The 13550-nt window shown below is 42.1% G+C and overlaps 1 protein-coding gene across 1 annotated transcript; it reads left to right on the top strand.

Annotated features, from left to right (window-relative positions):
• The first annotated feature begins 6711 nt into the window (after positions 1–6711).
• Positions 6712–12929, top strand: PNRC1 (proline rich nuclear receptor coactivator 1). Its single transcript, XM_004388431.2, has 2 exons — positions 6712–7513; positions 9810–12929. Exons 1-2 carry the CDS (start codon positions 6974–6976, stop codon positions 10248–10250), a joined length of 981 nt encoding a protein of 326 aa, XP_004388488.1. The 5' UTR covers positions 6712–6973; the 3' UTR covers positions 10251–12929.
• The last annotated feature ends 621 nt before the right edge of the window (positions 12930–13550 follow it).

Below are 13550 nucleotides of genomic sequence, written 5' to 3'. Positions count from 1 at the left end.
GCCAAGATTTGAGCAAAAAAGGAAAATGATTATAGATAATTGAAACTATGTGAGTCTATGAAAGTCCAAAATGATTCTCCAGAGGAAAAAGTTTACAATTTAGTAAAAAGTAGTTTGGTTACAAAAGAAAGTGAATATGACAAAATAGATACGTTAATTTTTTGAAAAAGTTTAATAAACACAGAGAGTTATATGTATGGAGGCTTTTTGTTTTTTTTTAATCTTAAATATATATTAGCTTATAAAGCACAGCATCCCTTTTCTCTAATTATGACAGTAGGAAGGGGTGAATAGAGAGAATTGCGAGTCAGCCAAGCAGTTCTAGAAAAAAAAAATTTAACTGCACCAAGAACAGAAAGGACTGCTCCACATTATTTGTCACACATAACAACCAAGCAGAAAGGAGATCCAACAGTCAACCAGCACTGGGGTCACAAAATAACCAAGTAGAAAGAGAATTTAGCAGTGTGTTTCTTCAAACTGATGGATTTGCTAAATGTCCTAAAGGCAGCTAACCGGGTAGACTCCACCCATCTCATGATAGATAAAACCTTTCAATGATCCTGTTAATTGTAACGGAGCCCTGGTTGCAGAGTAGTTAAAGTGCTCAGCTGCTAAAGGTCAGTGTTTCAAAACCACCAGCAGCTCCACAGGAAAAAGATGTGGTAGGCTGCTTCCTTGAAGATTTACAGCCTTGGAAACCCTACGGGGCAGTTCTACTTCATCCTATGGGGTTGCTATGAGTTGGAATTGACTCAACAGCAATGGGTTTGGTTTTTTTGGTTTTATTAATTATAACGGAGTTCTTGCATGCTGCAAACAATTAACATACTTGTCTGCTAACCAAAAGGTTGGAGGTTAGAGTCCACCCAGAGGTGCCTCAGAAGAAAGCCCTGTCAATCTACTTCCAAATAATCAGCTATTGAAAACCCTATGGAACTGAATACTACTATGCCATACGTGGGGCCACCATGAGTCAGAGTCGACTTGACAGCAACTGGCTTATTATTATTAATTATAACAAGTGAATGAGGCAATATCAGTTTGCAAAACTGCCAACAGTCCAGCTCAATATATAATGATAAGAAACTGGATTCTATAAGGTTGGCCAAGTAATACTTTAAAAATACACCATTTCAGTTTTAGTAAGAAACTAAAACTTCCATGAATAGTAAAGATTTAAAACACTTCATCAATGTATGGAATGACAGCCCAGGCAGAAGGCTCAGGTATGAAAGGAACAAGCAGGCCTATGACCTAGTGTGATGGTTAAGATTGTGTGTCAATTTGGCTGGACCATGATTCTTAGTGTTTATATGTGATCACTCCATGATTGAATATGCTGTGAGTAGCCAATCAGATGAAAGGGAGTTTCCTTGGGGGTGTGGCCTGCATCTGACTATAAGCAGACGTTCTGGCTTTTCGCTCACTCTGAATCTTGCGGCTGCCCCGTCGTCTCACCTCTGGTTCTTGGGACTTGAGCTGTCAGCTTATCTGCCGAATGTGGGATTCATCAGTCTTCACAGCCTGTGAGCAGAGCCCTGCTCTCTGACCTGCTCTCTGATCTGGGGTTCGCCAGCCCCTGCAGCTAAGTGAATCAGGTGAAACCTTGCAGTCTTGCCTGCCAGTCTTGGAATTTGTCAACCTTCACAGCCTGTGAGCGGGAGCCCTGCTCTCTGACCTGCCGATCTTGGGCTTGCCAGCTTCTGTGGCTGCGTGACTTGGGAGAGGCCTCTACCCTGATCCACAGACTTGGGACATTCTAGCCTCTACAACTGCGTGAGCTGTTCCCTTGATATAAATCTCTCCATATATATTTATACCCTTTACTGGTTTCGCTTCTCTGGAGAACCCAGCCTAAGACACCCAGCTAAGACTCAATTGGTTCAAACATCAGTTGGTCTAAATGATATGCTTTTTCTTTTGGTTTTATAGCTAGGATGAAATAGAATTAAGTATCCATACTATTATTTTACCTGGGCTGTCACTAGGGTTTTTTTTTTTTTTTTTTTTTTGATGCCTTTATATCAATAAGAAAAAGGTACTTCTTCCTCCAGATGGCCCCAGACCCTGGAAGATGGCATCAGGAACAGAATACAGTTCCCACTGTATTTCATCTCCTCCTTATCACTTCCGCCACCACTTGTGCAAAGCTCAACCTGCATAGGTCCTACTGGACCCCTCAAGAAGGTATAAGAAATAAGCCTGTGGTAAAATTACTATAACTCCAGGAAGGTATAAGTATAAAAATAAATTACTTTAGATCTATGACAGTAATACTTTTACAAGCAATTTAAGTATCAGTATAAGTTTTGTCATTCTTGTGAAAATCTGGCATACTTTGTTTTTTAATATAAACTTTGTAATTTTAATTAAACTTTTCAGAATTGGTTGACAAAATAAGGTTTGTGACCAAAACTTAACTGTTGGGGGAAATTTTATTTGTTAAATGTTGTTGTTGTTGTTAGGTGCTATCAAGTTGGTTCTGACTCATAGCAACCCTACATATAACAGAAAAAAACACTGCCCCGTCCTGTGCCATCCTCACAATCCTTGCTGTGTTTGGTCCCATTGTTGCAGCCACTGTATCAATCTATCTCATTGAGGGTCCTCCTCTTTTTTGCTGTCCCTCTACTTTGCCAAGCATGAAGTCCTTCTCCAAGGACTGGTCCCTCCTGATAACATGTCCAAAGTACGTACGATGAAGTGTCGCCATTCTCCCTTCTAAGGAGCATTCTGGTTGTACTTCTTCCAAGACAAATTTGTTTGTTCTTCTGGCAGTCCATGGTATTTTCAATATTCTTCGCCAACACCGCATTTCAAAGGCGTCAATTCTTCTTTGGTCTTCCTTAGTCATTGTCCAGCTTTTGCATTCATATGATGCGACTGAAAATACCATGGCTTGTGTCAGGTGCACCTTAGTCCTCAAAGTGACATCTTTGCTTTTTAACATTTTAAAGAGTTCTTTTACAGCAGATCCTCCCAAAGCAATACGTCATTTGATTTCTTGACTGCTGTTTCCTTGGGCGTTGAGTGTGGATCCAAGTAAAATGAAATCCTTCACAACTTCAGTCTTTTCTCCGTTTATCATGATGTTGCTTACTGGTCCAGCTGTGAGGATTTTTGTTTTCTTTATGTTGAGGTATAATCCATACTGAAAGCTGTCGTCTTTGATCTTCATCAGTAAGTGCTTCAAGTCCTCTTCACTTTCAGCAAGCAAGGTTGTGTCATCTGCATACAGCAGGTTGTTAATAATTCTTCCTCCAGTTGTGATGCTGTGTTTTTCAAATAGTCCAGCTTCTCAGATTATTTGCTCAGGATACAGAGTGAATAAATATAGTGAAAGGATACAACCCTGACGCACCCTTCTGCTGATTTTAAACACTCCGTATCCCCTTGTTCTGTTTGAATGATTGCCTCTTGGTCTATGTACAGGTTCCACATGAGCACAATTAAGTGTTTTTTGTTAAATGTAAACATATGATTTCCTGGTTGTGTTCAATGTTTAGAGGAATATTACTTCATAGATTTGAAAGATTAATAATTTGAGCACTAAACAAAGTATAAATTGGGGTGAGTGTTCCTCTTCTCACACAGGTGTCCCTGTCTTGTCTAGTGCTGCTATAACAGAAATATAAGTCAGTGGCTTTAACCAACAGAAATTTATATCCTCACAGTTTAGGGGGATAGAAGTCTGAATTCAGGGCGCTGGCTCTAGGGGAAGGCTTTCTCTTTAGCCTCTGGGGGAAGGTCCTCGGCTCTTTCAGCTTCTGTTCCTTGGTTCCTTGGTGATTTTCATGGGGCGTGGCATCTATCTTCCCACATATCTGCTAGCTTCTCTGTGCATAATCTCCTCATTTTAAATCCCAAAAGTGATGGGCTTAAAATATACCCTACACTGACATGGCCTCATTAACATAATTAAGAAAACTCTATTCCCAAACAGGATTACTTCTACAAGTATCAAAAAAAACCCATTGCCTTTGAGTCGATTCCAACTCATGGGACAGAGCAGAACTGCCCCACAGGGTTTCCAAGGAGCGGCTAGTGGATTCAAATTACCAACCTTTTGGTTAGCAGCTGAACGCTTAACCACTGTGCCACCAAGGGCTCCTTCACAAGTATAGGGATTAGGATTTACAACACATATTTTGAAGGGACACAATTCAATCTATAACAGTCCCTTAGGCACTAAAGATCCAAGCAACAATAGGTAGAGGCAATGGAAATCCAGTCAGAGTGAGGAGACAAAAAAAAAAAAAGACACTTAAAGGCGGAAGAGAGAAAGATGGTATCTTAGGTAAAGAGAGGGAAAGAGAACAGAAGTGTCTCTCACAAAGATAGAAGAAAGGAAAGAGAAATTCTGAGGGTTCTGAAGTGTTAATGCAGGTAAACTGCTTTTTTCCCCACACATGGGCAAAACCTCTTTTCCCTGCTCTTTAAAACCTGGTTTACTTTTCAATCCTTTATTTTTAAAAAAAAAAACTCCTCTAAAGAAATTTTTGCTTTAACGAAAATAAAATCAAGACCTGCCCTGGATCAAAAATCTTCAAGAGCCCTAAGAGTCCCTCCAAGATTTACTTTACCCTTGGAATGTCTTGCTATATTCAGGCCCACTGGGCCCAAGCAAAGAGCATCTGACCTTTTCAATAGCACAGCTGAGGCCAGGCTTGAACATTAAAATTAGACTACTAAAGACTAAGGTTCTATAGGGACTACACACAAGGATTAACATGAAATCCAATAATCTGGTTTATAAAACCTGGATTGCTTTCTTCTGGTGGTCCATTCTACCTCCCAATCTGTTTCTTAGTGATGGCAAGCACCATCTTTGCACCCATTACCCAGGTGGCCACAGCTGCAAAGCTACCTTTCTTAAAGTACAGATTCCAGGGTCTAACATGAGGCCTACACTACAGGCTTCCAAAGGATAAATTACATATCACGCAATAACTCAAACATTCACCCAAGAGACACAGACAGTAATAGGCGCCCTTGATCAAGGGCCCCACTGAACTAGCTACCAATTATTAGTCCCCTGAAGGATAAATTATTCTCCAGGACAGTGTGATAATAACCCCAGATGAAGACAAGCCCGAGGCCTAGGGATACAGTGAAAAGAGCACTGGACTAGGCATCAAATCAAGTGATTTTGTTCCTGACTCCTTGTGTGACCTCTGGTCAAGTTACTTGAGCTTCAGAAGCTTTATTTACATCAAATATAAAATAGTACTTGTCTCTCTCTACCTTAAAGAGTTAGAGTAATAAAGTGAGACAACAAATGGGAAAGGGCTTTGAAAAAGTGGAGACTTCAAAAACAAAAGAAATTACCTCCACTCCAGAGATTCCACAGTCTCTGCCATCTCTTCTCCACCACCTCTAACCAGGCCGTTGAACCCAACTTCTGTTCAAAGACATGAGGATTTGAATTACAGGCTAAGATCTTTTGCAGCTCTGGAAGTATTTGATTACCATTCATTCAACGAACACGAATACTTACTATGTATGAGGTGTTAGAGACACAAAAATGAATAAAATCCAGCAAAAATGATAAAATCTAGCATTGATGCAATGTAGTATTAAATTATGTTTATTATATAACGCTATTGGAAAGTATTATTCTGGATATTTTCTCCTCCTCTCCATGTTCCCTGTATCCAACTTTGCCATCAATCATAAAATATTTATCAAGCACTAATTGCTTACCACTACAAAGCTGAAAAACACTGATTAGAAGCTGTGAGGAAAAAGAAGTGTAAGATTATCACAGTCTTCTAAAAAGCTGCAGTGTGTGGCAGATAGTATGAGTGATGTTAAAACTTCTGTCTTGCCAGGCCTGGACTCGAGTTCAAATGCTGCTGAGTTACTGTATGATCTTTGACAAGTTCCTTAACTTCTCCTATAAAATCAGGATACTTTTCTCACTGAGGTTCAAACGAGATAATTTACATATACAACAGTGCCTGTAATATAAGTGCTTTTTGTGTGTGAGCACAGTGCAGGGAGATCGTTGAGGGTGAAATGTCTATCAACACATTGCTAACAAAACAGTTACATAGCAGAGCTGTTTCACTCTTTATCCCTTTGAGATGCAAGCCTTCTCAGTATCTGGCTCAGTGCTGCGATCTCAAAGTCTCACAGTCCTTCAAATACGAAGACAATAAAAACTCCAGTGCTCTTTTACGGATTTATGGAAAATTTTTTATATATTTTCAATGCAGTTTCAATCAGGAAGTCACTTCCTTAATCCTTTCTCTGACTACCAGGGCTAATGTGCAGCGCTGCCGACCGAGTGAATGAAAAAAAAAACGTGAGCCACACTTCACCGAATTAATTTATAGATTCATTTTCCTCGCGATTTCTAGGGAAGAAATTCTTATAGTGTACTTCCAAATCTTGTTTAAAATGATAATAAAGCTATTGCGTTGGGCTTGAAATAAAACAGATACTTCCCCAAGGTCAGTGGCCGAGAGGCATCGATACTCCTGATTGCTTCTCCCCTCCCGCCATCCCATCACCAAATGCAGTCTAGATCTACCGACTAGATGAGCTAGGTGAGCGGGCAAGCTGGGAGGGTGGGATGAAAAGGGGCGGAACGGGAACTTCATTGTTCGAGGGCCTGACTCTCCCCGAAAGAGCCCGTAGGCAGCGCCTGCGCAGTGCACGCCCTTTGTGCCCGGCTGCAGCAAGCTGGTTGTGTGTGTCTCTCCGAAGCGGTGGAGGCGGAGCCGGGAGCGTGGCCTGCCCTGTAGCATTCTGATTGGGCTTGCTCAGGGAGGTGGGCGGGCGGAGGGCGGAGCTTCCGATAACAACACTCGGAGCGGGGGCCTGCGCTATTTGTTGCTGCGCGGCCACCGCCCGAGCCATGCTCTTGTCTCCTCTTGGGCTCTCTTAGCAGTAGCAGCCGCCGCCACCCTGTGATCACTGGCTTCACTTCCTCCTCTTCCTCCTGAGCCACGTCCTTCCCAGCGCTATGACCGTCGTCTCTGTCCCGCAGCGGGAGCCGCTTGTCCTGGGCGGCCGCCTTGCACCGCTGGGCTTTTCCGCCCGTGGTTACTTCGGGGCCCTGCCGATGGTGACCACGGCGCCGCCGCCTTTACCCCGGATCCCGGACCCCAGGGCATTGCCCCCGACCCTCTTCTTCCCTCACTTCCTCGGGGGAGATGGTCCCTGTCTGACTCCTCAGCGTCGCGCTACAGCTCCTCTGACCAACTGCAGCTTTGCCACGGCGGGGGGCACTCCTCGGGCAGCGCCAAAGAAGCGGCGAAAGAAGAAGGTGCGGGCCAGCCCGGCGGGGCAGCTTCCCAGCCGCTTCCACCAGTACCAGCAGCACCGGCCGAGTCTGGAGGGCGGTCGGAGCCCTGCGACCAGCCAGAGCGGAGCGCATGAGGTCCCGGGCCAGGCTGCCGCCGCGGCCCCGGCCCCTGCGGCCGCGACTCGAACTGAGGAAACGAGTCCAGTCCTTGGCCCTCTGCCGCCCGCGGTTCCCGGTCAACCCTCGCTCAGGAAAGAGGTCAGGGCTGCGAAGGGGACATGGGAGCTGTAGCAGAGTTCGGCCCTCAGACGGTCACAGCTCAGTCTCGAGTTGGGGCCCTGCACTGAGGCTTTGGAGGGTGGGGGCGGGGTGATGGACGGCTGTTTACTCGGAGGGAAGTTTCCGTGACGCCCGCTCAGTTCTTGCTGGGGGGAAGAGGGGGAGGGGGCGGCATGCGCTGGCGCTGCTGATTGGCTCCCGGAAACCAGCCAATGAGAGGAGTGGCTGCGCCCCAGCAACAGCCCTGATTTTAGAAGGCTGGCTGCGTTCCAGGGGGTTTCGGCGTTCTGGGCGCGCGGTGGGGTGGGGGAAGGCGGGAGCCCGCGGGGGATGACGTCATCGCGCGCTACGTGCGGAGCGCTCTGGCGCTCATGAAAGAGGCGAGGCCGGGGCGGGGTGGTAGGGAAGGGGCGAGGGGCCCGCTTTGGGTTTCCCAACCGTTAGTACTTCGAGACTGGTCGGTGAAGCGCCTTGGCTATCTCCTACCGCCCTAGTGTGGGATTTGGAGTAGGCTGCAAGCGGCTCAGATGTGAGATGCCCCGTGTGGGGGCGCCCAGTCCCCCTGGGACTCTGCTGCTTGTGGGTCCGACCTACTTAGCCGTGCTTTTAAGTTTCAAAGTTCGTATGAGCGGCGGCGGAGTTAGCTAATGTTTTTGTCTGTTTGAAGCGGTAAGTGTGAAGCAATATTTTGTTCTAGCTTTTATGAGATAAAGTTTATTGTTTAATCATTCCTACTGTGTCCTGTACCGGACTTTCTTAAGGGTGTAGGTAGTTTTATTACTTGTGTCTAGAATAGTGAAGTTTTCGAAGGGAAAGTTATCAATTGAGTTGCAGTTATGCCGCCCAGTTGCCATGCTGTTGGACTAGAGTAACATTAAAGTTTAAATGAGGTTAAATCGGGAAAATTTTTGAAATTAACCTTTGTCAAAACTTTTTACTGACTTTTGGTTTCATCTTTGATGATAAAAATTACTGGCATGTGTTGGGCTTATGTAGTAGACATAAATACTAAATATGCCCGTAATGGTTTCTTATTTTAGATTTCTTTGGAGTTCTTAAAATCTCATAGTTCTTTTGAAATTAGTGATAGTTTAAAAGCGAGCTTTTCTGTTTGTTTCCTAATTTGTAAGAGCCCTTTGTTTTCTAGAACAGGTACTAAAACCAGGGTGCTCTATTTGCAGTTGACCTTACTTGACATGGAAACCCTCGTGGCGTAGCGGTTAAGAGTTTGGCTGCTAACCAAAAGATTGGCAGTTCGAATCCACCAGGCGCTCCTTGGAAACCCTATGAGGCAGTTCTACTCTGTTTTATAGGGTTGCTATGGGTCGGAATCGACTCATATGGCAAAGGGTTTTTTTGTTTGTTTTTGTTTTTTGGACATGGAATATGCTGCCTTGTACTCGGGGTTTATATTTTAAGTCCTCCTTCCCTACCATATTACAAATGTTGGTGGAAAGGCAGTGATCTGATCGATTGATTAACTTTCCCATCCGATCGTGGCTTCTCGTAAGGACCACATCAGTTAGGAAAGTGATAGAGCAGCAAAGTTCATGAAGCATTTGTTAAAGTAGAAAGTAGGAGACAGGCAGGAAGCACTTGTTTCCTGGTTATGTAAGTGTGTACAACTGGAAAGGGTGATAAATTAATATTTTAATATTTAACTTTCTGAAATATTTTTCCAGAAACTGGAAGCTATTTTTGTGTGTGTGTACACCTGGTAACCATTATCAAAACACTTCCTCAGTTAAAATCTACGTCTTGCTAATCAAATTTTAGTTTGCTCTGAAATGATTTTAAAAGTACCTCCCTATAAAATAAACAGCATATTTATTAACACACTTTTAAAATATTTAACCAGACTCTCAAACAACCAAAATGAAAGTATTTGAAAATTTCCTTTGGCACTATTCTGTTCAAAAACACTGACCTTGGTCAGAAGGAGGTTGGCACACATATTTAGAAGAAAGAGCATTAGACTCCTTACAGTTATAAAAAGATAGGTTTGGAGTTACTTTGGGTTTTGTAGTTAGATATGTTAGAACTGGCTCCTGCATACCGGTAACAGTGGAAATTATAACTCTTTCTTAGTGCTAAACAAAATGAGAGGTATGCATATATTTGGGCATCCACTGATACATGCAGCAAGCAAAAAAGTATTTAATGAAGACAGTGAACTGAAGTCTAAAAGAACTTTTTAAAACAAAACATAGTATAAGGTTCATGACTTGATGAATTCTTGAGACTGTATTTACTTTTATGTTCCTTGTTTTTATAGGTTTTAAAATCAAAGATGGGAAAATCGGAGAAAATTGCCATTCCCCATGGCCAGCTTGTTCATGGTATACACTTGTATGAACCAAAGATAAACAGACAGAAAAACAAATATAACTTGCCACTAACCAAGATCACCTCTGCAAAAAGAAACGAAAATAACTTTTGGCAGGATTCTGTTTCGTCTGATAAAACTCAGAAGCAGGAGAAAAAGCCTTTTAAAAATACTGAGAACATTAAAAATATGCATTTGAAGAAATCAGCATTTCTAACTGAAGTGAGCCAAAAGGAAAATTACGCGGGAGCAAAGTTTAGTGATCCACCATCACCTAGTGTTCTTCCAAAGCCGCCTAGTCACTGGATGGGAAGCACTGTTGAAAATTCCAACCAAAATAGGGAGTTGATGGCAGTACACTTAAAAACTCTCCTAAAAGTTCAAACTTAAAGGTTAGATTTGAGTATGTATGTAAAACATAGTTTCTCCAAAATCTCTGGATACTTAAAAAGAAAATCGGTACAGAAATGGAAATTTGCCTTGGTACAAGTGCAAAAGATGAGTTTAAAAAATTACAGCTTGTATTATATTTTATACTTTGTAAATACTGTATACCATGTATTATGTGTATATTGTTCATACTTGAGAGGTACATATTATAGTTTTGTTATGAAAGTATGTATTTTGCCCTGCCCAAATGGGTAGATGTTTTGTATATATAAAATGGAGAAATTTTTAAGTGTGTGCTAAGGCACGCAGAAGACCATTTTATTTGCACAAGGTACTGAGATTTTTTTCAAGAAACAGCTGTCTAATCTCAAAGTGAAGATCTAAATGTGAAGAGTTTACTAATGCACTACTGAAATTTTAAATTTGTGGCACAATCATAAACATGGGGTTTGTCTGTTCTCTAAATTGATTTCTGCCTTCTAATCTGCAATGACTGGAAAACTGTTACCATTTTTACCAAACTTTGTTTATTTATGTTCACTATTCAAATTTAGAATACCTCTAATTCCAACAAAATCGGTTGTAATCAAATTTTAAAATAATAATTTGGTCCCCCCCTTTTAAACTAGTCTTGACTTTTTGTGTGTGGCTGCTTTTCATGTTGGAATGTGTGAGCAGGAGGTGGTATTGTGTAATTGGATTAACTTTCCATTTTAATTGGCTGTGAATGTCTTGACTGTGTACAATTGTCCATCCTTCCTAAAGGGTCATATAACTTCACCACCATCACCATCTCCTAGGACAGGAATTCCCATCTTACAGTGCAAATGATTGTAGATAAAAGAGTTAATGAGCTTGTAACTTAGAATATATTTTTATATATGAACTGTAATTCTATAAAGTACCATTAAGCTTACACATTTTTCAATGAAAACACTTGGTTTACTAAATTTATATTGATCTTGAATGGTGGTACTTGAACAAAAGTAACCATAACCAAACCCACTGCTGTCGAGTTAGCTGACTCATAGTGACCCTGTAGGACTAGCAGAACTGCTCAGTAGGGTTTCGAAGGCTGTCCTTAGAGAAGCAGAGTGCCAAATTTTTCTCTCTTGGAGTGGCTAGTGGCTTTCGAACCACTGGCCTTTTTGGTTAGCAGCTAAGTGCTTCAACCACTGCACCACTAGGGCTCCTTTAAAGCAAGCATAGTTGATGTTAAAACAGGAGATGAGGATTTTGGATTCTGAAGCTTGCCTGAAGATGAATATGGCCATTTATGTATTTTTTACTTTAAGATTCAGACTTCGTTATTCTAATCAACAGTATATATGTAAAGTCTACTCCAAATTCTGAAATATAACTTTCCCTGTATAGTTCTTAATTACACAAAGCTAAAATTCATTCCAATAACAAAAAGGTTTTCTAGTAATTGGGCATTATGTAGACATGTGAAAAGGAAAATGTTAAGACAGTGTATACGTGATTCTCAAAGGTGTTACCATCCTCCCAAGAAAAACAGGTGTTTTCGTTTTCTAGGGCTGCCATAACAAAATACTACAAAATGGGTAGGCTCTAAAGAACAAACTTGTTTTGGAGGCTAGAAGTCTCAATCAGGGCATTGGCCATGTCAGTTCCTTCTGAGGGCTTTGAAAGAACTGTTCATGCCTCTCCTAAGTTTTTGGTGGCTTTTATGATTATAAATGTATCTGCCGCCATGGACACTGCATCTTCCCTGTGTGTGTGTGACTTTCCATATCTATATTTTTCTCGCTTTTTATAAAACACTTAAGAAGGGATGAGAATTAGGATCCCTGCTATCCTAGTATGACCTTGTTTAATAACAAAGGGAAAACCGTATTTCCAAAAAGGTTGAATTCCCAGGTACAAGAGTTAGGAATTAAACATCATTTTTGGGAACAGTTCATAACAAAAGGGTCTTAATTCTTTTTGGTTCATAGTGGGGGGGAGGGCAAGACACAACTTTCTGGCTGTTCAAAGGTGGGTGGTGGTATCCATACCTTAATTTAGAGTAACTGTTGACAAACTGCTATTATAAGGTGTTAAACATAAAAAATCAAAACCAAACCCAGTGCTGATAAGTCGATTCTGACTCCTAGCGATGCTAGAGAACAGAGAACTGCTGTGTAAGGTTTCCAAGAAATGGCTGGTGGGTTCAAGCCCCTGACCCTTTGGTTGGCAGCTGAGTGCTTTAACCACTGCACCACCAAGGCTCCAGCGTGTTACACAGACATCATAAAATCTTGATAAGTAATACTAGATGTACTATCTTGCATATGCAGCCTTGGAGGCCCTGGGTGACACAAACAGCACTCTACTACTAGCAAAACGGTGGTAGTTTGAACCCACCCAGAGGCACCTCAGAAATACAGGCCTGGTGATCTGCTTCGAAAGGATCACAGCCTTGAAAACCCGATGGAGCAATTCTACCGTGCACACACACGGCTGCCATGAGTTGGAATGGACTCACTGGCAGCTAACAACTATGTAATCACCCTCGACCTTTTCCTTCCCAATACTTTAACATAAAGCTAGTATCCATGTAATGTAGGACTTGAATGGGATCCAGTCATGATACACAGGGAAAAACACATCTGTTTCTTTTGCCTAATAGGTGATTTCACACTACCTCAAAAAAAAAAAGTACTTGGCTTTTGTCCTTGCCTGCTTTTTGTTGAAAAGTCCTAATTTAAACTGTAATGTCGGGAGGAACAAAACAAAGGCCTCATCTCATTGCTTCTGCCCCTCAACACCATCTTCCAGAAGAGACCTGGAGAGGACACAGCTGGCAGCTACCCAGACAGGGAAGGAACTAGGATTGTGAGATGCTGTGGCTTTGTGGATTGGAAAGATTCCTCTAATGCCACCCTGCCCCTGCCTGCCTCCCAGCATGTTCTCAAAATCATTTTGATGTCTGGGAAAAAGTGTGCAGGTTGTCCTAGCTCAGAATCACCCATCCCTCCCTATTCCTGGTTATTCTAGAAGCAGTGCTGGAGAGAGAACCATGATTAAATAAATGGTTTGAGATTGCAAAAAAAAAAAGTGGACCTATTTTGAGGTTAAGAAGACCAAGAGGTAGTTAATAAGTACAGATGAATTTCAAGTGGGTACATTTAAGGAATCAGGTCTAAGCAGTAAGGGAAGGGGTTGGAAGATGCAAAGGAACTTCTATTTGATGTTGGCATTTTGTTTGCCATTCCTGCTCACACAGAAGCAAATACCCTTCTCACAAACAGCTGGGAAAACGCATTTTAGAAGTTCAAACCATATTTTGAAAATTCT

Source organism: Trichechus manatus, unplaced genomic scaffold (genome assembly GCF_000243295.1).
Source record: "Trichechus manatus latirostris isolate Lorelei unplaced genomic scaffold, TriManLat1.0 scaffold00211, whole genome shotgun sequence".
NCBI classification, from domain to species: domain Eukaryota; kingdom Metazoa; phylum Chordata; class Mammalia; order Sirenia; family Trichechidae; genus Trichechus; species Trichechus manatus.
Note: the sequence above shows the minus strand (reverse complement) of the source record. Positions and strands in the feature narration are given on the sequence as shown.

Bases quoted from the DNA above. Each gene is read 5' to 3' on its own strand.
- PNRC1 (XM_004388431.2), top strand. From the start codon at position 6,974: ATGACCGTCGTCTCTGTCCCGCAGCGGGAGCCGCTTGTCCTGGGCGGC. The intron at 7,514-9,809 runs GTCAGGGCTGCG...TTGTTTTTATAG, and splicing joins AACCCTCGCTCAGGAAAGAG to GTTTTAAAATCAAAGATGGG.